General features: G+C 36.0%; 5 protein-coding genes across 5 annotated transcripts; 2 read left to right on the top strand and 3 right to left on the bottom strand.

Annotated features, from left to right (window-relative positions):
* The first annotated feature begins 609 nt into the window (after positions 1-609).
* On the top strand, positions 610-2,980 carry LOC139840118 (scarecrow-like protein 9). Its single transcript, XM_071830344.1, has one exon. It carries the CDS (start codon positions 699-701, stop codon positions 2,790-2,792), a length of 2,094 nt encoding a protein of 697 aa, XP_071686445.1. The 5' UTR covers positions 610-698; the 3' UTR covers positions 2,793-2,980.
* A 776-nt stretch (positions 2,981-3,756) lies between these two features.
* LOC139844470 (uncharacterized) lies at positions 3,757-6,368 on the bottom strand. The gene is made up of 3 exons (XM_071834699.1): positions 6,033-6,368; positions 5,415-5,676; positions 3,757-3,953 (listed from the first exon to the last, which is right to left on the bottom strand). Exons 1-3 carry the CDS (start codon positions 6,204-6,206, stop codon positions 3,886-3,888), a joined length of 504 nt encoding a protein of 167 aa, XP_071690800.1. The 5' UTR covers positions 6,207-6,368; the 3' UTR covers positions 3,757-3,885.
* A 2,168-nt stretch (positions 6,369-8,536) lies between these two features.
* On the top strand, positions 8,537-11,583 carry LOC139840117 (probable sugar phosphate/phosphate translocator At5g05820). Its single transcript, XM_071830343.1, has 4 exons — positions 8,537-9,272; positions 9,522-9,625; positions 9,721-9,949; positions 11,242-11,583. The coding sequence occupies exons 1-4, from the start codon at positions 8,832-8,834 to the stop codon at positions 11,386-11,388; spliced, it is 921 nt and encodes a 306-aa protein (XP_071686444.1). The 5' UTR covers positions 8,537-8,831; the 3' UTR covers positions 11,389-11,583.
* A 1,162-nt stretch (positions 11,584-12,745) lies between these two features.
* On the bottom strand, positions 12,746-13,753 carry LOC139843961 (steroid 5-alpha-reductase DET2). The gene has a single exon (XM_071834148.1). It carries the CDS (start codon positions 13,656-13,658, stop codon positions 12,858-12,860), a length of 801 nt encoding a protein of 266 aa, XP_071690249.1. The 5' UTR covers positions 13,659-13,753; the 3' UTR covers positions 12,746-12,857.
* Positions 13,754-17,621: 3,868 nt separating this feature from the next.
* On the bottom strand, positions 17,622-22,509 carry LOC139843442 (E3 ubiquitin-protein ligase HAKAI homolog). The gene is made up of 4 exons (XM_071833519.1): positions 22,376-22,509; positions 19,623-19,948; positions 18,676-18,734; positions 17,622-18,573 (listed from the first exon to the last, which is right to left on the bottom strand). Exons 2-4 carry the CDS (start codon positions 19,878-19,880, stop codon positions 17,787-17,789), a joined length of 1,104 nt encoding a protein of 367 aa, XP_071689620.1. The 5' UTR covers positions 19,881-19,948; positions 22,376-22,509; the 3' UTR covers positions 17,622-17,786.
* Positions 22,510-24,219: the final 1,710 nt, after the last annotated feature.

The following is a 24,219-nucleotide window of genomic DNA, read 5'->3' as shown; positions in this document are numbered from 1 at the left end:
TTAATTAAAAAATTGACATATTATACTGAAAGTATATGTTAACATATATTTTGTATACTCTTTAATGTATCTAAAATCTTTATACCATAAAGTGAATCATTTAAAATTGTATTGTCAAAAAGGATTAGGCCAAATCAAATGTGTCAATACTCATATTAGATTAGACCCATCCCGATCGAGTGACAACCACTACTGCGCTATACACGATGAGACGATTATAGTGAAATATGATCTTTCACCTAAAAATATTGTACATGTTTCTTTATAAACGTTTTTTATCCACTTAATGCTTTGTTAAAATAATTCCGTCACAACGCACGTACATTCTTACTAGTTACATTTAGTTGCGTTCTTATTTTGGTCTTGATGTTTAGGTGGATTCAAATTTCAAAGCTGTTTGTTATGGTCGTTCCTACTTTTGAGTTTTGATTGATTGATCTATTATTAAAATAATTAATTTTTAAATAATTATTTAATAATTATTTAATTCGTGGTTTAACACTTTGCTGACGTCAGCAGGGACCTATTCCAGCAGCTTCGCAATACTCATGAAAAGCACATGCATGTATGCTTTTGGTCAAATTTCAATCCCACTTTCATTTCTATCGAATCACTAACTATCTAGGGTTTCAAAATCATCTTTTAAACTATTTATCCAGATTTCAAATTGAGCATCATTTTTGATCCATATAATCTAAATGGATCGAAAAATTGTTAGATTCGGTAACTCTGCAAACGGAAATGGAGTTCCATTCGGTAATCAAAGTATTACTGTATTACCAGATGATAAAATCCCAAATAATAACCCTAGATTTGATAATAATTATTCAATTTACAATCCGGTGAATCAATTTAGAGGTATACAGTTTGATTCTGTATCTATTACTCAATCTCCATCGCCAGTTGATAGTGCAAGCGTGCAAGATGATGTACTGCATGAAGATTGTGATCTATCAGATGCAATATTAGGGTTTATTAGTCAGGTGCTTATGGAAGAAGATATAGAAGATAAAAATTGTATGTTTTATGAGTCGTTAGATCTTAAAGCTGCTGAAAAATCATTTTATGACGTCATCGGAAAAAAATATCCTCCGTCACCATCACCGTCATCTTCACCGTCTTATGATGAAAGGTTGTTTTCTGTTGATCAGTTTTTAAATAGCCCCAATGATAGCTGTTCATTTTCAGATCATAGTAATAATAATAGTTATGTTAATGGTAATGGTGATTTAAATGCATCATATACGTCATTAAGTTCGTTTAGTAGTGGAGATAATGTAATTGATGGATCTGAGATTAGTGATGAGAATCAAATGATGATGAACTTTAAGAAAGGCGTTGAAGAAGCTAATAAGTTTCTTCCTGTTGAATTGGGAGCGGATTCGAGGGTGAGAAAGAGTCGGTATATGGATGAAGATGCAGATGAAGATGAAGAGAGGAGTATTAAGCAGGCGGCGATATTTGAAGATTCTACTTTGAGGACAAATGAGATTGATCTGATTCTTTTGTGTAGTATGGGACAAGGTGATGCAGCTTTACGATTGATGCGCACAACTTTAAAGGCCGAAACGAGTAAAGATAAGCTTAAGGATAAGGAACCGAAAGGCTCGATAAAAGGAAAAGGGAAAGGTCGTGGTAGGAAGCCGAAAAACAAAAAAGAAGTGATCGATTTGAGAACGCTTTTGGTCACTTGTGCGCAGGCTGTTGTTGCTGATGACAGACGTAATGCAAGTGAACTTTTGAAACAGATTAGGCGACACGCTTCACCTTTTGGTGATGGGAGTCAAAGGTTAGCTCATTGTTTCGCTAATGGTTTAGAGGCTCGCTTAGCTGGCACTGGTAGTCAGATTCATCGAGGATTAGTTTGCAAGAAAACGTCAGCCGTTGATTACATTAAAGCGTATCATCTATATATTGCTTCTTCCCCGTTTAGGAAGATTTCGAATTTTGCCTCGAACAGAACAATAATGGATATGGCAGAGAACGCAACACGGATACACATTATTGATTTTGGTATCTTCTATGGCTTTCAATGGCCTACTTTTCTTCAACGAATATCTCAACGAAGGGGTGGGCCACCACAACTTCGGTTAACGGGAATTGAATTTCCGCAACCGGGGTTCAGGCCAGCAGAAAGAATTGAAGAAACTGGTGCTCGGTTAAAGGAGTATGCTAAGCAATTCAACGTGCCATTTGAGTATCAAGCGATTGCAAAAGGATGGGAGAATGTGAATGCTGAGGATCTTAAGATTGATAAAGACGAGTTTTTAGTGGTTAACTGTATGTATCGATCGAAAAACTTGCTTGATGAAACGGTTGGGGTAGATAGTGCGAGAAACATGGTTCTTGATTTTATAAAGAAGATTAACCCGAACGTTTTTATCCATGGAATTCTAAACGGGTCTTATAACGCCCCGTTTTTTCTGACCCGGTTCAAGGAGGCTCTGTTTCATTTCTCGGCGTTATTTGATATGCTTGAAGCGAATGTACCTCGTGAAAGTAGTGAACGAATGTTGCTTGAAGGGGAACTTTTCGGACGAGAAGCTTTGAATGTTATAGCGTGTGAGGGGTGGGAGAGGATCGAAAGACCCGAGACGTACAAGCAGTGGCATGTTCGTAATTTAAGAGCAGGGTTTGTTTCGATTCCGTTTGCTCGAGGGATTATCAAACTGGCTGAAGAAAAAGTAGGGTTATATCATAAAGATTTCATGATAGATGTAGAGAATAATTGGCTTGTACAGGGATGGAAAGGACGAATAATTTACGCCATTTCTTGCTGGAAAGCTGCATGAATTTATTCGCCAAGTCCATTTTCGATCGATAATTTTAACTAGCAGCCGATTTACACAATTACTCGTAACTTGATCTGACTCGCGACATGTTGGATATAGTAGTATAGCAGTGTTGAATTCGAAACAGAGTGCACTTGAATTTGTTTTATAAGTTGTGAATTGTGATGGACCTACCTTGAATAACAGTTAGTTTTAATATAATTCAGTTCTGATCGTTTTGTGCATTGTTAGTTTCTTATGTAGTTTGTGGTGTCGTTTCTTTAATTTATTCAAACCTGTGCTTAGGTTGGTATAGAGGTGATTGGTTTAGGTGATGCATACACATTTTGATATATGTATATATATAAGAATGTATATAAAAGTAACGAACATACGTTTTTAGGAGCAATACAGAACATACTGTTTTGCTTACAGAACTAAAGGTACTGTTCACAATGCTCAGTTAAAATTCTTTTAGTTCTATGTCAAATATGTGTAAATTATAGCATGGAAAACAGTATAGGAAAAGTTTATATACCAAATACATATATAGTCAAGGTTGGATAAGTTGCAAGACGAGATGTCCGGACCTTAGAGGGACTAGTCGGATGTTAATCAACATTCACTTTTGGACATAATTATATTTATATTAAACCAAAATATTACAAACATAATCATATGAACCAAACTTAAACTTTGACCAGACTCAAACTTGGACCAATTGTAGGAGTTATTGTGCTTCATTTTCTTTAAAAAAAAAAACGATGTGGCAAAATATGAACCAAACCCTAATTTTAAAACACTGTATTAAAATCTTGGCCTAACTTTGACTTTGTTTGACATTGGACTGACTTGGAACCTACTTTTGACCGTTGACCAATTCTTTAAGCATTTTTCTGCAACTCGGGTCGGGCTAGTAACCAAGGCCAACTAGTCGCCCCCCTCATCCGTTGTTTGCAATACTGTATACGGTATTCACTCGTACTAATGAAAACAAGTTGCTCCACTATTTAGCCCATTATTTGTTCGTACATGTAGATATAGAAGGTATTAATATCATAGATTACAAGATAACAAAAGTGGTTTCCAATTTACGCCAAGAAACCAAAAGTGATTACGCAACAACACTATGCCCGCGGCCACCACATTCTGAACACATAATGTTGCCAGTTCCACCACAACCTGCAACCAGAAAAGGGCTATGAAACTTATTCTTGTACTAGATAAAAATCAAACAATGAATGATCATCCTAAGCTTTTTATTGCATACAAAGGATTGTTATTACAACAATGCAAAAATAAACTCAGATTTACATATAGGTTATAATAATTATAGTTTTAGTCCATTTACTTGTGAAGGTACAAATCAACATACAAGTAAAACTGGCTACAAAAAAACCGGGTTAATAAGTCTGCCAAAGTATAGTGCATGGTAAACGATTTCATTAACAACATAAATATTTTCGAAATCTAAAACAAATTGTTTAAATACTAAATATAGTTGGCCAAAAATGTTTTAGGACAACCTATCCCAGTCCACACTAAAACATGTTTGTTCTGCTACCGTGCCAAGGGTTTATACAGAAAGTTAACTAAAGAACTTGTATATACCTTTCCAAGACTTCTACTAAAGGCGACAATAATGGCTAAATTGCTTATTGTATGTATTAAGTGCCTCATATCCCAAATGAATCACGAGTCAAATAAGTCAGCAGATCAAACGGGTCGCAAAAGGGTTTTAAAAATCAGGATTAAACCCGCAAATGTGGCCAAAATCGAACAAATTAACGGTTCAATGCTGTTAACACTGGCAGAACCATTTTGACCTGTTATCCAGCCTGCCAGACCAGCACATTTGGCCACCTCTTTCTTATAACTTGTTGGCCCAGATCTCATACATATATGAACAATATAAGGCAAGAAACCGACATATATTGGATCATCATGATTAATATGATGATCATGAAATTGAGTTAGGGTCTTTCCATACACCGTTGTTTATGTTTCCTCCGCCAAAGTTAGAGGCAATTCCAGAGGAAAATTACCAGATTGGTGAATTACGAGCTGCCTAATATGGTTTTAGGGGAAAATATCCATGTTCTAGTCCTAAGGACAACCATATGAAGAGTCTACCATGAGAAAGAAAATGAAACCGATCCTACTATTCCTTATCCATGCCTAGTATACAGGGGCAGATGTTTTAAAGGGCAAGGAGGGGCAACCGCCCCTACTTAATTTTGAGTAAGTAATAGATTTTGTAGCCTTTTGAGTTATGAAAATTTGGGCTTTTAAATCACCTAAATTGGAGTCCGTATGAGGGAGATATGACTAATATGGTGAAGGTTCGCACAATTTAAATTTATCAAGAATTTACTTATCTTTTCCATATCTTTCGATTTTTCAACTGAAATCAATTTTTAACTAAATAAGTATCATTAGATCAAGAAATTAACTTTATTGATCTACAATTAGGACCAATGTTTTCATTGAAAATATGTATATATAAATTTCAGCACTCCTAAAATTCACATTCAAGTTCCGCCACTGCTAGTATAGTAGTCACAACTTACAGAAAACATGCAAGTAAAAAATCTTCATCATAGTTTTACTCAAAACTAGGATACAAGTAAAAAAAGAATTTACCTAGGCATCTGACTTTGACTATGATACCTTGACTCTCCAATATCGAGTCAACATACAACCCCGATCCAGAGCAAGTGGCACAAAGAATAGCACCCTTAGCTTCACAACCAGGACAACGTGTCTTATTTCCAATGTTCTTTTCACCTAACGACAACCCAACTGGTTCCTCGATTATCTCCTCGGGAACAGCCTTATCGTAGCAAAAAAGGGACTCAAGACTGCTTAATTTTCTGTGCATATCCCCTACTGCACTCGTTGCAGACTGCAAAATTAGATTACATCAGGTTAGTGTACGTGTAAAGCTGCGTTAAATTAAGGTCACTCATAAATTTCATCCTGCTAATGAAACTTTGGCAATCACATCAATGACCAGATTTCAACTACTTATTGACCCTTTAATCAAATTAGGTAAAAGTTATTCAATCAGATTATAACAAGGATTCCAAACAAACAATGACAATAAGCAATAAGCAAGTTACTTCAAACAATAGATACAATACAATATACATATATATACACAATTTAACTATTCATGGCAATAAGAAAGTACTTAAATATCTCTACAGAATAGTTAAAGATTCAAAATTTCAGAAGATCAACAAAGAAAAGAACACTAACAAGCTGTGAAGCAGATGAATTAGCTGCACCATTGTCTGAATTCGCTTTAATCTTCAAAAATGAACCCTGTTTTGTCGTTTTATCACCAAAGCAATACAATTTCCTTATAATATTTCTGGAAGGAGCATGAACAGATAAGTTGATTGATGGTGAAATCTTGATACAAGACTCCATTTGAAGTATATCTATTTGTGTTTAACAAGATCAAATATTAGGGTTTCAAAATGGGAATAATTTATCGGGATTTCAAGAAAATATGATTGATTGTTCGATTTTTAGAAGGGGTGATCGATGAAATCTTTGCTGCCGCCTTGTTATTAACGACGAAAGTAAACACTCAAGCCTTCATTTGCAATGCTGCTTATCCCCAAAAAAAAAAAAAAAAAAAAAATGAATAATTTTTTATTTAAATATTGAACAACTTTAGTCCCTAAACTATTTCAAATACTTCTTATTAGACCACCCATACTTCTTATTTGATCAAAAAGTAAAATATGCATGTGACGTGATAATGTCATATTTTGACCCTCATTAACCCTCGTTCGAATTTTTATGTCAAATTTCAGTCCCTAAACTATTTCAAATACTTCGTAATAGACCACCATTAATCCCGCTAGTGACGTCACAAGAAAATGGTGCACTTTTTGACTAAAAATTAAAATCTGCCAGTGACGTGACAATGTCATATTTTTTTATGGACATCAGTTTGGGATCACCCAAGAGGAACTAAACCACCCAGTGGCAATTCTAGTAACAGAATTCAATGGGGTCCTCTAGAATCCGAATGATACTTTGTAAAAATTTTCCAAAAATATAGCTATTTACTTCAACAAAACTATAGATTTTAAAAATATATGGGGTCCTATCTTTAATTTTAGTGGTGTCCTTTAAAACCATGTTTCTCCTCATGTTTTCTACATAATTGTGCAACATCATATGCGTTAGGAGTTCTCATGTAGTGCGTTTTGTATAAAGTGATAATACATTTACAAAAGTTGTCTAAACAAAGTATCGAGAAGGACTCACTGATTTTTAAATATTTGTCAAACATATCGGGGACGGTTTCATACGCCAATTGGCATAGAGCCGAAGTACATTTTTGAATCCGCATACGTAAACGCCTTTTAAATATATGTTGTGGATACACGTGCGTCTCACAAAAATAAACATTTCATAAGTCTTGTGAGGCTTTCTCACGATCTCCTGGAATATAAATTCGGTTTTTTGGAACACACTCGGAAACGACTTCAGAATCTTCAACTTCTAATTCTTGAATCAGTGCAATAATCCGCTCGTCTTCTAAATCGGAGTCGGAATTAAGTAAATAGGATGCCATAATTATTTAAAAAAATTAGGATTGATAGTGTAATAATGAGAGGAAAAAAAATAGTGTTTTGGTATGTGAAAATGAAAGTGGGTAGTGTGTTTAAATAGATAAAATATAAAAGTTTGAAAATTTCTTTTTTTTTTTTAAAGAAAAAAGGCCTCCTAGCCGTTGCCCAACGACTCAAATTTGGGGACCAATCACATCGCGACACCTCATTTAACATTTTCTTCCCATCGGATGGGTGACTGACACCCCAAATCCGTTAGCCTTGATGCTCCGTTAATGGCGTCAAATCTGTCCAGCATGTCTGATGGGACCCTTCTGACGCCGCGATAATGGTGGTCTTAAGGGGTATAATTTCAAATAAATACGCAATAAAGCTTTTATTCTTATTTGTTATTTTTTTTTTAACAAAAAACGAAAACTTTATAACAAAATTTTTTCCCGAAAAAGAAAAAAAAATAAGATACAAGATACATGAAGCAAACACGGACATGACTCGAAAGCAGTAAACTAGACCTAACGACTTAAACCGACTAGAAACTAACTAAACCCGAACCCCCCGAGAGCCAACATCCAACATCCAACCATGGCCTGCAAACTAAAATACATGGGTAAAAACGAACAATCTAACAAAGTGAAATATTACCAACTAGCAAGCAAAGCCAAGACCCACTAACCGATCACGTCATCCACATTTCAAATGATGGGACGTGACAAGGAAACCTCATCCCCGTTGTTGGTGGTATCCACGCCGATGCTCGCTCCAACATTAAACGAGAAGGTCGAACCGCTCCCGGTCCAGACACCGGAGATAGTGCCGGATAGAGTAGGGTTGAACCCGTGTTTTTTTAGCTCATCAAAAAAACATCATTTTCCTATCAGTCACCCCGATCCCTAACTCACGTACGACCATTGACAAGACCATTCACTTGAACATCTTTAAACGACAATTGTATCGCATCACCGTCTTCATCATCATCCATAGTGTGGCACAACGCCACAACCTTACAAATAGTCTTATAGTGTGGTTAATTTTATTTTTTTCTCGACATTACAAAATTCTATGTTAACCTAAAAACCATTTCCTTGGTAAATCTATCTATTCTATATCTCTATCTCTATTATGTCTATATATCTATATTATATTATATCTATATCTATATCTATATATATTAATACAGCTGTAGAATGGAATTGGAAGAGAAGGTATTATTTTCATCTCGTTTCATTCTCTCTGCAACTGCAATTGCAATTGCTGCTCCAAATACTCATCGTTTCTTATCGTCGCCACGTCACCCTCGCTCAATCTGAAACACATATTGACTTTCAATTCAATCAATCAATCAATCAATTCAATTTATTAATAATATTAATATCAAACTTTCAGATCCACTCATCTACCAATTCCTTCCGTACTCAGATCTCAATCAATTCCCCAAATCCCATGTAAACCCTAAAATCAACTTTCAATGAAAGGAGTCACCCAGTGGTACACAGTCGGTCTGGTGTTATCATGGTACACATCAAACATTGGAGTACTCATACTCAACAAATACTTGTTATCCAATTACGGATTCAAGTACCCGATTTTTTTAACCATGTGCCATATGACTGCTTGTTCTTTACTCAGTTACATTGCTATTGTTTGGTTTAAAACTGTTCCTTTACAATCTGTTAGGTCTAGGGTTCAGTTTTTCAAGATCTCTGCTCTTAGTTTAGTTTTTTGTGCTTCTGTTGTTAGTGGTAATGTTTCTTTGAGGTATTTGCCTGTTTCTTTTACTCAAGCAGTTGGTGCAACGACGCCGTTTTTCACTGCGGTGTTTGCGTATTTGATGACTCGAAAAAGGGAAGCTTGGTTGACTTATTTCACTCTTGTTCCTGTTGTTACTGGTGTTATCATTGCTAGTGGGGTAAAATTCCTTGAATTTGTTTGTTTGTTCAGTATTTGATTCATATGTTTGTGCTTAGCTTGAATTGAATGTACCTAAAGAAATGAATACTTTGTTAACAGCCCTGAGTTTTACTTGAATGCAAATAACTGATTATAATTCAATAGTCATGATTTGTAACAAATACTCTTTATGGGATCTTTCTTCTTCGAATACGAGCCTTTTTTTGGCTATATGAATACTAAATCTGTATATATTGTATTGTTGCAGGGTGAACCAAGTTTCCATATATTTGGTTTTATTATGTGTCTTGGTGCTACAGCTGCAAGAGCGTTAAAGTCGGTGCTTCAAGGGATTTTGCTATCTTCAGAAGGGTAAATTTCATCCTCTTGTTGATCTTTGGAATTTAATTAATGGAATCGATTATCCGATTAACAACATAGTGCATCGATTTTATATATATTACCAGAGAAAAGCTGAATTCGATGAATCTTTTGCTGTACATGGCACCCGTAGCTGTTGTGATATTGCTTCCTGCAACGTTATTAATGGAAGATAATGTGGTTGGGATAACGATAGCTCTTGCCAGAAAAGATGTCAGCATTGTTTGGTATTTGCTGTTCAATTCTGCTCTAGCGTATCTCGTCAATTTGACAAATTTCTTGGTTACCAAGCATACAAGTGCTTTAACTCTCCAGGTATTTTTCGTGTGTTAAATATTTTTAGTTTCCATGTTCATATTTGATGTCAACTTATGGTTTTTGAGCATATAATTCAACTGGTAATATAACATGGTAAAGTCAGTTTGACTTTTACCAATCAACTGACACGGAATAATTATAAAAATTGGAAAATAATGCTAAACCTTTTCTTGGAATACCAGTTAAAGAGATTATCATAACTGAGATAGAACTATTGCTAGTCATTATATGACTACAGTTGGAGGAACATATGGGACTGCAGATAAACAAAAATTAGATGTTAACGAATCTAAGAGATAATTTTGTTAAAGTATATAGAGAAGAGATAAATTAGGCTTCTAAGTATGTTACAGTAATTGTCCTTGGTAGAATTATGCGCGCCAAAAGGACTATTGGGAGTAATCTCTCGCAGGTGTTATGCGAATAGACCTTTCTATCTCAAAAGAATATTGCGCAACTTAGAAAATAAATTCACATCAAATATTGAGATAATAATTACAATAACAAAACTGTTGGGGTGTTTAGATTAGCTTATTTTTTATAGCTTATGGGCTTAAGATTATAAGCTCAGTAAGCCCTAAAATTGGGGCTAAAGCTTATTGGCTTGTTCTTTACAAAGAAGACTCTTAAGCCCATCAAACACACTTTAGAGCTTATTAGCTTATACTTAGTAAGCTTAAGCCATAAGCTCATTAAAATAAGCTAAAGCTCTGGCAGACCAGCAAACACGTTTCCTCATCTTTTATTTTAATCCTTTCTAAATCTTATCATCAAATAATAATGTCCTAATATATTAGAAAATAATATCTGTTACAACGATAATTTGATTTTTGAAATAGACGCTTTAGGATGTTATATGCTTGAAATACACTTTGGTCATCTTTTAGTTTATCCTTTTGAGCTGCTTTGTTTATCCTTTTGAGTCGTTCAATTCATGCTTTTGAACCATTAGGCCTAGACGCATAGTATGACCCAAATGGACCATGTGACTTCAACCTTATCATAATAAAACTAACATAGCTACTTCATTATATATATGTCCCTTAGTTACTCTATGTATTAACATTCACCTAAGTCTGACCATTAATTGGAAATTGGCGCATCTAGTCCATATGGATGTCATAAATCTTTAATCACCCTGGATAACTAAGCACCCTAAACACTTCAGACTTTTCTGAATATCATATGTAATGATTTCCGATTTTCCGTCACATGGTGAGAGTTAGTAAATACTCGAGTTGATGTTTGGCTTAGAGTTTGTGTTTATAATATAAGCTTGTACATCCTAGGTTCTTGGAAATGCAAAAGGAGCAGTTGCTGTTGTGATCTCAATATTGATTTTCAAGAATCCGGTGTCGGTAATGGGGATGCTAGGTTACGTGCTTACGGTGTTTGGTGTGATTTTGTATAGTGAAGCCAAGAAGAGGACCAAATAATCCTACTCCTTTATTCACTTAAACCTTTTGTATTTTTTTTTTTTTTCCCCTCTATCAACCATGGTTCATATATATATATAATATTCTTGTCCGATTTTCGATTGATGAACAGTTACCTCCATTTGTTGTATACCTTTTCATTATTATGAACTTTACAGTTATGCTGTTGTATACATAAACATTATAATTATATTGTCAATAAGCATAGCTACTGCTCATATTGTTTTCTGAGTCTCAGTTTGTGCGATCATCTAGTTTTAGTTTCAGTATTTCTAGTGACATCGTGAGTGGCGTCTGCTGAATGGAGGTTAAAAAGAATAAAACAAAATGTTACAGGGAGATTTATCAAAACAATTAGAAGTGGTAATAGAATATAATATAGTCCTTGAATTTATATGGCATCATATTTATGTAGTTTAAATTGGTTTATGATCAAGAGTATTTTATGTGCGTGTAGATTTTTTCGGGTTCATTGTTAAAACTATGCCGACCATGTTAATTCATTCAGGATTAGAATCCATCAAAGGTGATTAAGGGGGCATTTGATAAAATATAATGATCAAGCCCCGATTGATTCAAAATTTGAATACTTCAAAGGTTATGAATTTAATTTTGAATAGAGTTAGGCCGTTTGATAATCATCTATATGTAATCATATTTATGTAGTTTACATTGGATATGATTAAGAGTATTTCATGTGAGTGTAGACTCTTCGGAGTGTATAAGCGATTAAGCGATTGATTGATCGCTCGTTAACACTCTAATAACTGTGCAAATCTGTTTAAATTAGAATTCGCTACAGGTGATAAAGAGGATTAATCTCTTATGTCAATTATTTATATACTATCAAAATTCATCCGTACACAATAAAACCAATTTAAACAGCAAGGTGTTGGTGCAATGGTTGTGATCTTCGACTTCATTATGCTGCAAAAATATTTCATTGTGGTTACCCGCCCATTTCATCATTGTGGTTACCCGCCCATTTCATGGGCCTCGGAGGCTTCTCAGACGTCTGAGCGTTTAAGCCTCTGAGGGGTTTTACCGCACGCGATGCCCGTATGAATTCGTTGTGGGGTTTCCTCTATAGGGGCGTTAGGACTATAATGGTTCATCCAAGGAATTGAACGGGTGGTTAGATTCTAACATCGCGTTCGGACCCCATCAGTGACTCTTAACTGTAGTAAAAGAAACACTATAAAACTGATTTAGATAATTGTATGGTACATGTTTAGTTGTGATCATCAGCCATCTTAGCTCCATCTTAGGTTATAACATGTTTGGCTTTTCATAATTAAGATAATTTACATCTTGTTTTCATAGAACAATCTTTGAAAAAGACTATCGATATCGATGATAACAAGAAAAACTACAAATGAAAATCATAATCAATCACTAATCTAAAATGAGAAGAAACAAATAAAAGCAAAAAATCTCAAATTTAACACCTTACTCTAGATTCATTCAGATCAATACAAAAAAGGAATCACGGCCTTCCTACTTCTCGGGTAATCTTCACCAAATTTCTCCAAATACCATTTATGATTCGCACGTGCTCTCGGCACCAAATTAGCACAAGTGTACAACAAGAACCCTAACCCGACCCAAGACCCGATAATCAAACTCCAACCCAACCATTCCACAATCTCCCCAAAATAATTAGCACAGCTCACATACTCAAACAACCCACCTTTCGGAATCTTATACCCACCTTTTCCATCATGCTTCAATCTCACCAGTATCATATCCGATTTCACGTTCACAACCATACCAATTACAAAAACCACCAAACCGACCCAAACCCGAATCCAAAACGAGACACCAGTACGGTCATAATCAGCAAAATGAGACACCCATCTGGTCTGTAAATAAGAGTTGAAAAGGTTGTAAGTGAAGGCCATGAGTGCGATGGAAATCGGGTAGCGGGTGACGGGTTTGGATCCCCGGTGGATACGGAGCGGGTAGATGATGGTCCGATGGATGTAATGGAAAAGAAAAGGTGAGATTAAAAATATGGATGTCGGGTTGGAATGGTGTTGACCAAATGGGAAGAGGATGAGAGTGAACCATAAAGTAGGGGATTCCATTAGGAACCAAGCGAGTGATGGGTGAATGGTGGGACCCCATCCTTCACGGTGGTGTCTGCCGTATGGTGCGGTGATGTAACGGCAGGATATGTAGGTGGGTGGTCCGATTAGTAAATAGGTCACGACGGCGTAGTGGAAGAATACTTCATCTGGTGATGATGATGATGATGATGATGATGCCATTCTTTTTATTTTATAGTATTTGTGAAACAGTGTTGAATATGGTGGTGGCTCGCTATTTATACTTTATACCCATCCATCCCTCCATCGCAATTGTCACTGCGTCCCAATTTAATTATTGGATACTCTATTTGTTTTTGCCGTCTGAAAGTACAACTGTAAAGTAAATACTAAATACAGTACTCCGTATAAAATAAGATAATTTTTTAATAGGGAATAAACTTTTATAATGAAAAAGTTAATCAAAAAAAAAAAAAAAAAAAACGGAATCCCTAAAACTTATAAACAAGCGAGAGGTCTTAGCATTGAATAATGTCTAGAATGAATATTTTGTGGTGGCTCGAGAAGTGTTGAAAACAGTTAGAGAATAATCTTACTGGATTGCGTACATCAGAGTATGAGTCGGATCATTCATTCTTTCGGTATCCAAACAGAAAAAAACTTTCACCCAATCAAACTGTAAAGTAAATTAGGGTTTAGCTATTAGGGTTTAGAAATTAGGGTTTAGGGTTTCGAAATTAGGGTTTAGGGTTTAGATTGAATTTTTAACACGAACGATTTAGAGTTTAGGGTTTAGGGTTTAGTGTTTTGGGTTTAGGGACTAAAAACTAAACCCAAAACTCAAAACCCTAAACCCTATACTTTAAACCTTAAACTCTAAATCGGGCTAAATTTTGAAAAAAAACTTCATATAAGATGAAAGAAAACAACGTTCTAAAAATATTATTAGAAATAACATTACTCATGATGAATGTTATCAATTATTTCTTCGATCGTTTTCCCTCCTAAATAATACTGTAACATTCATCACAAAGTCTTTTGTAAATGTTCATATTTTCACCTAAACTTGATGTTTGAAATTTTTTTTTAGAAAAAAATGAAAAAAATTTACTCTCCCCCCCCCCCCCCCCTACCCACCCCACCCCAAACGAGAACCATAAAAATGATGAGAACTGCGAGAACCTTTTAATTTCATAATTTTTATGCATTTAAGTGTAACAAATTACATGCAAATGTTGATTAATGTTCATATCATTAACAAATATATGTTCATTACCACAAATTACATATTAAATTGTTAATTATATGAAATGTTCATATGTATCACAAACAAAAATTCACATGTGAACGAGAAACTATATATTTGATTATATAGGTAAAATATAAGTTTTTTCAACTTTTTTTTATGTTCATTCTTACTCTCCATCAATATTTGTGGGTGATTCAATCTACTCACGGGTGAAAAATCTTTGTAAATTAAAAGTTCTCGCAGTTCTCGCCCTTTTCGTGGTTCTCGTTTGAACTTTTAGATATATATATATATATATATATATATATATATATATATATATATATATATATATATATATATATATATATATATATATATATACTTTTGGTATCGCCAAAAATATATAATTTCATATAATTTGTTGGTTCATTTAATTAGTAACATTTATCTTATTCTTATGGTTTCAATGTAATTTCATGTAATTAACAAAGTGAATAATGAACATACGATCGACTTTTAGTTCTCCAAATTAGTAAAAATAAGATTTTTGATCTTATAAATGGTTAATAACAATCATTTTTGAACGTCAAAAGTAGAACACTAGTTATTACTGTGCAAAATATGAGAAATTTATATAGATTTGGATGAACATTCATTAATCCGCTTAATCCGACGGATATACATATGAATGGATGAATTTTAAAATTAAACAGATATAAATATGAATTAATAAGTTTAATTGGATATAAATGTGGATATGACATCACATGATCTTTCCAATCCATTGTCATTCCTATTTCGTATCAATGAACCGCATGTTTGATCAATTTGGTGATTTTCATTTGTATACTTCAAAGTCTCGAATAACTAATGAATTACATGTAATTTTGTAATGACATCGTTAGATTGTAATTGTCAAAGTTCTAAACGATACAAAACGTAATAATTGGTAAAACAAGGAAATGATATTCTAAACTACATATTTACATTTGATGGTTGATATCAACTAGAAAAAGACGGGCCCGCGCGATGCGGCGGGCCTTTCGGGTTTCATATTCATATTTAATATAGCGTTATGTATTTACATAATTTAAAACGCGTTGCTACGAGTATGTTTGGAAACACGTGGTTAGTACCTAATATACCTAATGTACTGCGTGTTTTTTACGCCAAGAAAATCGCGTAAAAAGGGAACAGAACCATCGATATGAAGTGGTTAGTTTGAGTTGTTTATTATACGTGTATGTATATGTATAAAAAGTAACCCGAAATAATTAGCGTTTTTTAAAAACAGTCCGTTCCTTCCTATCACTTCCATCCGATCACTTCCACGCACACACGCGCTTTTGGGTGAAAACTTGAACCGCATAACAGGGACCGATTCCATCAACATATGGACATGTGGATCGGGCTAAATTCCTGAATGTGGATCGATAAAACCTCCCATGAGGACTTTTTAAGAGACGGGAATCGAACTCCTGACTTCAACCCGTAATACCCAAGGTAATAGAGTGTACCACTTTGGCCACGAAGACGGGCATTCAAGAAACCCTTTATTGATAGGAACCCTAGGTGTTTAGGTAGTGTCTGAAAGTGATTATGACTTATAAGATAATGAATAATATAATTACTGTAAGTATTTAATTTTAAAGTATTTTGTAAGTGATTATGTAATATGTAAAACTGAATAATTTGAATAAGATAATTTTTTTAACAGTTACTTTGTAAACGGGTAAGTGGATAAGGATTTATACGTTCAAGCTATTTTGAGAGAACAAGTATTTCATACAGTTTCTCAGTGGTGAACTGATAACAAAATATGTATCAATCCTAACCGGTAAATCTTAGATGCATTTCATACAGTTGCAGATGTGATTATGTGGAGGCATTTACTTTGTTACAAGAAAAATACAAATAATAACTCCGGGTTATGTTTTTTCATAACTAGTGAACAAGCATATATTTTCAAAGAGAAAACATACACTTGATCGTGAATAATGTGGTGTTTAAGAATTTTAGAATTTAACTCTCCGGTCCGGTTACCGTAAATAACTCAGATCGTATCTGATAAGGTGATAAGATGAGATGATATCGATAAGATGATATCGATAAGGTGGTTAAATGTTAAGTCTACCATTAAAAAACGATCGTTGCTTAATGGCCCAAGACAGGTTTGTAGGTAATCATATAGATCGGCCGACTTGAAAAGTAAAAAAGGCCGATTTAATCCTTCCATAACTAACTCCCAATAATATCGGCTATAATTATCAGCTATAATTATGGAAAGAATTCTTTCCTTAATCGAACATGATCTCTTAACCAAGTTCAGGGGTATGCGCGTATCACATCAGACCGCATGCACGCCCTTAGATTTGGTCAACGACTGTGCATTAAACTACAAATTTGCGCATTTGTTTTGCCTTATTTACCGCATATAGTGCAATTACCTGCGTGAAATGCGTGCGCGTGCGCAGAGATGCGCATGATTAACTAGTCAAATGGGTAAATCTGAACAACTGAGTTAACACTAAACATATAAAATGCGCCTAGCAGTTTCCACCTCAACTTGTCTCATAGATCATGCAGGTATTGAGTTTACGTTGAACCATTTTTGAACTGGTATTTTTATCTTTCTCACGGTTCCGGCAACATACGAGCGATTTGAAGAGCATGTTGATTCAAGTTTTATGAGGGTTTATATGAAGTTGAAGCAGTTGCATCTGAAATTTGATAAAGAATGTATACATAAAGTGAGGAAGTAGATTCTGGAGAAAAATAAAGCAAGTTGACAAATTCTTTAGCTTCTTTGTTGTCTTCTTTTATGGAGATGGAGGTTTTGGAGGTCATGTGTTATGTAATATCAGTTGAGGAATGAATAACTATGGAATAAATAGAACTTTTGGAATGAAGATGTTGTAATAAATTTTTGAAAAAAGTTGTAAATTTTTTTTTGAAATAGTAACATTCGGTAAACAGATGAACCCTATTCAGGTTAAATGGGAGCAGGGTATTATCAACCAAATGGACAAGTATTATGAAGTATTAAACATATAAAGTTCTAAACCGTCTCAAAAACTAGTAAACATGATATCAACTACTGCAATAAAGTTCTAGCTATGTTAATCTTGACCATTTCCGATACTGTTATGCTTGTCTTGTTGCCATCCGTACGCCTGTCCATGCTGACTTGGATCACCACCGGCAAAGAAATTACCAGGAGCTTGACCAAACGGCGGAGGTAGAGGCGGCAGCGGGAGTGACAGATTACCATTACCACCTAGTGGTGGTATATTGGATGGTGGACCACCTTGAAAGAAACCACCTTGGTTCATCATCATAGACGGGTCGAAAGGTGCACCATTTGGTCCAACATTCCAAGGTTGAGGATAACCCAACGAACCCTGATCCACAACTGTTTCCCCAGCCTGTTGACCAGCATAAAGTGGTTGACCGAATGAAGCAGGGACCATAACATTTGGGTTGATCGGTACCACAAAATTGGAAGGTGGTTGGAGGTCATTCACAGGGTACTCAAAATTCTGTTGCTGTATATGCATCGGGCTAGGCCCATCAAAACCATGGGGCTGGTTCGCGTTCGGGTTAGGCTGTATGAGTGGTCTAACAAGGGGTTGGGTCTGCGGGGTGCGGTCTTCAGCATCTTGTACTGGTCTTGGTGTCCGGGCTTGAACCGTTGTGTCAGAAGTTGTTGGTTTCTTGGTGCTTGCAGCTTCAGACTCGTTTGCATCTTTTTGAGGATTTGGGTCAACAAGATCTGCATGGACGTTGTGTACATGGGCTTCAAAGTCGGTTTTTTTAAGAAAGGACTTTAAACAGTGTGGAGCTGCGCATACGAAGATGCCATCCATCATTTTTATTGTCTGAATTTTTTGAATACGCTCATCACACCTGTGTTATGCATGCAGCAAATACATAAAGTGCACATTACTAGTCATCTATAACAATAAAATTGATGATATTAATTTATTATAATTTAGAATATATTCTTACATGTAGCATATAGAGTCACTCCTAGCGCAATCCAAACAGAAGACATGCCCACAAGGAATCTGCAACAACCAGAAAGCGGTTGATAACATTAAACAACTGCAGCTTACAAAGCATAATAGCTGAAAACATGGATGTTATCATGTGATATTTTCATGACTCACGTGTACAACATATAAAGCATGTATTTTACTCATATTAGATTCACTAAGAGTAGATCAGGTAACAAGTCAAAGTAGGTAACTTTTGGTACAGATTGAAATGGGTTAGGATGGTTGACCCGAAACTGACCAATTAGAGCACACGATGCCCATAATCGACTTCACCGTCGACCTTCAACGACGCCGACAAGCAGGCGTCGGTCGACACCGCATCACCGTCGATTTCGGCATCGGTGGTCCAAGATCGCGAGACTGACGGTGGTTTTTTTTTTGCCTTTTTAAATTATTCTATTTTCTTATTGGTCAACGTCATATTCGGCCTTGCAATGGACACCGAACGACACCCCACTATAATCAATTTCGAAGTCCATTGACGACCTTGAAATGGATATCGAAAAATGGACACGGAAACCTCATGCTCTTAGAAGGTTTCATGCATCGATCAAAATTTCGGGTAACTTTTGCAATTCTACTTGTTTGATCCATTTGACCTGTTTCTATTTTAGCTCAACCTTTTGATATTACCTGTTGTGCCCTTTAGGCATTATCATATAGTGGATTTGACATAAAAAGGAAAATCGTGTTGAAACTAACAAAATAACTAAGTGGCTAAGTGCTTGAACAAATTAAAGCTGCAGCATGATAAACAAGTCAAACTTGAACATAAATTCTATCACAATCGAACAACCAAGACAATAACAAGGGGCAACAATCCCTAACAACAGTAGACATATATACAAACAGATAATAATTTGCAATATGAAGGAGAAAATGAAAGTAGTCACATACCAAACGTCCATAAATAGCTATAGGAAAATCACATTGAACGCAGAAATGGACACGTTCACCAAGTTGGCGGCGGGACCTACGACCAACAGTCTTCACATGAGTAACGCTACTAACAGAACCAAGGCTCTTAGCAACAGGAAGCTCAGCAAGAACAAGATGATCAGGGCATGCAACTGTAACAGTCTCCCCTGATGGCAGCTTTGCACCTCCACCACTTTCTGACGTTGTAGCTTTGTTGCTAAGCCGAATCTGAAGCATACTTACGTTCCTTCACCTTTGGTGTCACTATTTCCGGATAATAGAACTGACAGTAAAATACTTTGCCACTGCAATTGAAAGATAACAATTTAAAATATAATTACTAAATCGAGTCATTCCATGATAGCCTAGTAGTTGGGTCATAATATCATCACAAAAGGTCGCATGTTCAAACATCACTAGCAACATAACTTGGGTGGCCAAGGAAAGGGCTGGAAACGGTCACGAGACAACCCGGTTAGGCCGTGTACATATGAGTAAATACTCGCTCCTCGGGTAGCCTGATCATGGAAAACCTCGCCCGTTTACCCGTTTAAATTCACCAATTCGTACTAAAAAGGATTATATTAGTACGTTCATGGATCTTGCATAATTAATAATAGTAAAGCGATGGTTGGATGTGTGGTTGGAAAGTTACTAACAAACATTAATTATTAACTAGCATTAAATGAACAGAATCTGATAATCATCTAGTGTAGAATGGGTTGTAAATGATAGCGTGTGCTTCTACCGTTGGAAGTTATAATGGTAACATAATTAGATGCTTAAGCGTTAACAACTAAGAAATTATCAAAAAGGACATTTTGGTGTAGAAAAGGATACTCTTGTAAACATAGAGGAAAACTGTCAATAACCTAAGGAGTACACCAGTAGTATTTTGTGATAATTGGTATGAAGCTCATTAATAGATAACGAAAAGATGTAAATAAGATAATTTTCTTTTCAACATAGTCACATCTCTTTTCGTGTGGGATCACGACCCTTTGTCCTGGCCATTGTAGCATGTGTGTCGCGTAAGGCATAAGGGGCATGAATGCATGATGATGATACGTACAATGATCCGTCTCAAAAAGACACTAATTAGCAACATCCCGGCTAGGGTTTTTACCCGGCATAAGCCTATCCCGGAAAAGGACGTCTTCCCGGCATCACCTTAGTAACCTGACCAGAAGGTTACTTATGCATGCACCCGGGAAGGACCACGTCGGACAACGGCTAGCCGGGAACGCCATCCAGCCCGGATAAGCATACACGCTACCGGCATCACCTAGCCGGATGCAGAGGCATTAAGAAGATAAGGATTATATCAACATAAATAAGCCTGTTGATAAACAGACAACAATTTTGCCCGGTCATGACAAACACCGTGAAAAAACACTTGGAGTAAATACGAAGCAAAGCCCCTCCCGACTAATCAAGGCATTCACCCGTAATGACCTAGTCGGGGCCACCACACTACCGGAACTACCACAGCTTCCCGATTTAATATTTCGACCCGGTACAAGGATAACGTCCCAGGACAAGCACCTGTCTCGGAGCAAGTGCATTATCCCGGAGCAGCCACTTCATCCCGGAGTGAGTGCACTGTCCCGGAACGAGTACTTGATCCCGGAACAAACATACAAACAAGCTGCACGCCACGTCAGCCCATGAATCTAGGAAAGTTTGTTAGGATCTGCTCGATTATTTCCATGAAAAGGACAGGTGCCACATCACCCCTCGGGATTGCCAAAGTTTGTTACAACCATGAAAGGGACAGGTGCCACGTCACCATTCCCTCATAACATCTATAAATACGTAAACAAGATCATTTATTTCACAACACTGTATGCATTAATGTTACTCTGCCCAAATTAATTACAGTAGTATCTCTCCAGTCGTTAATGCAATTCCGATCAAGGCTCCGGTCATTATCGGAATTAATCCTCACCTTAAGATATTAACTTATTCGATTCCGATCGAGTAAGGTTAATCTAATCGATTGTTTTACGCCCTTGAAATCCAGATTTCAAATCGGGGTTCGCACAATTATTGGAGTTAAAACATTCGATCCACTCTTTTCCCAACTCAAACCCGAAATCCATTCATACTAAACGATTTTGGTTTGATCACATGATGTATTTTATAAATTGAAAATTCTAGCTACAGTAATCAAATTATCAGTTTCCAAATGTAAATCCAAACACTAGATAATCGACTTTCATCACTATTCGGAAAATTCATAGTAAAACAAGTACCGGTATATGACAGCAGTGGTGCGTTGTATTCAATTTAAGCAACCACTACTGAGGATGTATCAAACTAATACTTAATGATATTGTTTCTATCAAATCATCATGGTGAGAGCTTTTAACTGACAACAACTTTTGGCTTTGCAAACATTAAACATACGATTTCGACTGAAGTATCAGTGCATATAATGCACAAAAATACATAATAATAACAGACTTCAAATGTAGCAAACACTATATTAAGTGAGAATACGATTGTACATTCGCTGTAAAGGTAGAATAATTAAAATTCTTCGTCAGATGTAACTATTGATTTGAAATGTATACTGAACCCTAGCCCTAGCCCTAGCCCTAAATCCCAAATTAAATAAAAAGAAAATTGCAACGATATAACAACATAATCTAATAGTGAGATATGCGCAAGATAAATTGTAAATATGAAAATCGAAAAAAGAAGTATAGTGTAAATTGACGGAGACTCACCGGAGTATGACGATGGATTTTGACAAAATCGGAGAAACGTACGGACAACTGGTTTGCCTGACCTATTTAAATGACAAGGTTTTCTTCTAATTTTTTTTATATCCGGGAATTCGATTTTTTTTTTCTTTTTTTTTTTTACCAATACATGTATCTACAACTTTATAATCTAATAAAGCCATCTCCCTTTGAAAATATATCCCTAGCTATCATATATTTTTACCTCTAAGGCCACATGTAATCGATCGTGAAAGGGATTCGTTAACGATCGTGAGCCTTAGACGGCGATTACTAGCAAATCGCCATTACAGTCGTTAGCCACCCCTGTAACGACTCTAACGGACGGATTGGTGGGCCCCACAGGATTTAATATTATTTTTTTGCAACGGCTCTTTTGTATTTTTTTTCTTTTTTTCTTTTAAACAAATACTGCATTACATATCTCTATATATATACTAACACACATATCATAACAAAAACATACACTCTCATTCTATATTTACCCAACACTCTCAACCTTCAATTCATATTTTCACAAACATAAAAAAAAAATAAAAAATCAAATGGCTTTGGAAGATTTATTACTTTCTGAGAGCGAAAGCAAGAATATCGTGACGGATAGTGATAGCGCAGAGTCCGATTCCGATGAAGATTTAATTCAAGAAGGTTACAACACGCTTAACTTACTCGATTCGCTTGATGCAATGGACGAAGAAGATGATGCTCGAAATTCTCGTACAATTATTAGAAGACGCCGGTTACAAAGAGATCGTATTGATACTGGTAATCATTTGTACAACAACTATTTCTCGGATAATCCAACATTTCCTGGTGATTATTTTTGAAATCGATACCGAATGAGTAAGTCATTGTTTATTTGTATTGGTCATACTATTCTATCGTATGATTCTCAACCGAGACCCGATTATTTGAAATATTTTGATCAACGTTACGATGCAACCGGTCAACTCAGTTTCAATATTTTTCAAAAGTGTACATCGGCCATACGTCAATTGGCGCATGACATTGCGCCTGATGCATTCGATGAGTATTTACACATGGGCGCATCAACGTCTCGTGATTGTTTAAAGAGTTATTGCGAATGTATTATTCATATGTTTTCTCGAGAATATTTAAGGAAACCAACTGAAGAAGATGTTCGTCGATTGCATGCCAAACATTTGGAGATGCACGATTTTTCGGGTATGTTAGGTAGTCTCGATTGCATGCACTGGGGGTTGGAAAAATTGTCCAGTTGCGTGGCAAGGGCATTACCACACGGGTGATCACGAAGGACCAACAATAATGCTCTAAGCGGTTGCGTCCTACGATATGTGGATTTGGCACGCTTTCTTTGATCCAGCGGGTTCGAACAATGATATTAATGTTCTTAATGAATCGGATTTATTCGAAGATTTATTGGATGGTCGAGCTCCGAAAGTCCGTCACACTATCAACATGCACGAATTTACAAAAGGGTATTACTTGGTAGATGGCATATACCCAGAATGGGCAACACTTGTCAAGTCGTTTAAATGTCCAATTGAGCCAAAAAAATGTAAAGTTTAAACGTTTTCACGAAGCCGCGAGAAAAGTCGTGGAACGAGCTTTCGGTGTTCCTCAAGGTCGTTGGGCAATACTAAAACACCCAGCAAGACCTCTTAGTATCAATAAAATACGTCGAATCATGTACACTTGTGTTATACTTCACAACATGATCACCGAAGACAACGAGCGCAACATATGCGACCTCGAAGAGGATTATCTCTGCGAACGAGAAAACATGCCGTGACGTACTTGGACGGAGAGAGTTGAGCTCCAAGATCGGGTGGATCGAGAGATGCGAG

This window comes from Rutidosis leptorrhynchoides, chromosome 4, assembly GCF_046630445.1.
Source record: "Rutidosis leptorrhynchoides isolate AG116_Rl617_1_P2 chromosome 4, CSIRO_AGI_Rlap_v1, whole genome shotgun sequence".
In the NCBI taxonomy this organism is placed as follows: domain Eukaryota; kingdom Viridiplantae; phylum Streptophyta; class Magnoliopsida; order Asterales; family Asteraceae; genus Rutidosis; species Rutidosis leptorrhynchoides.
The sequence above is the reverse complement of the archived record's forward strand: the minus strand, read 5'-3'. Positions and strand labels throughout refer to the sequence as shown.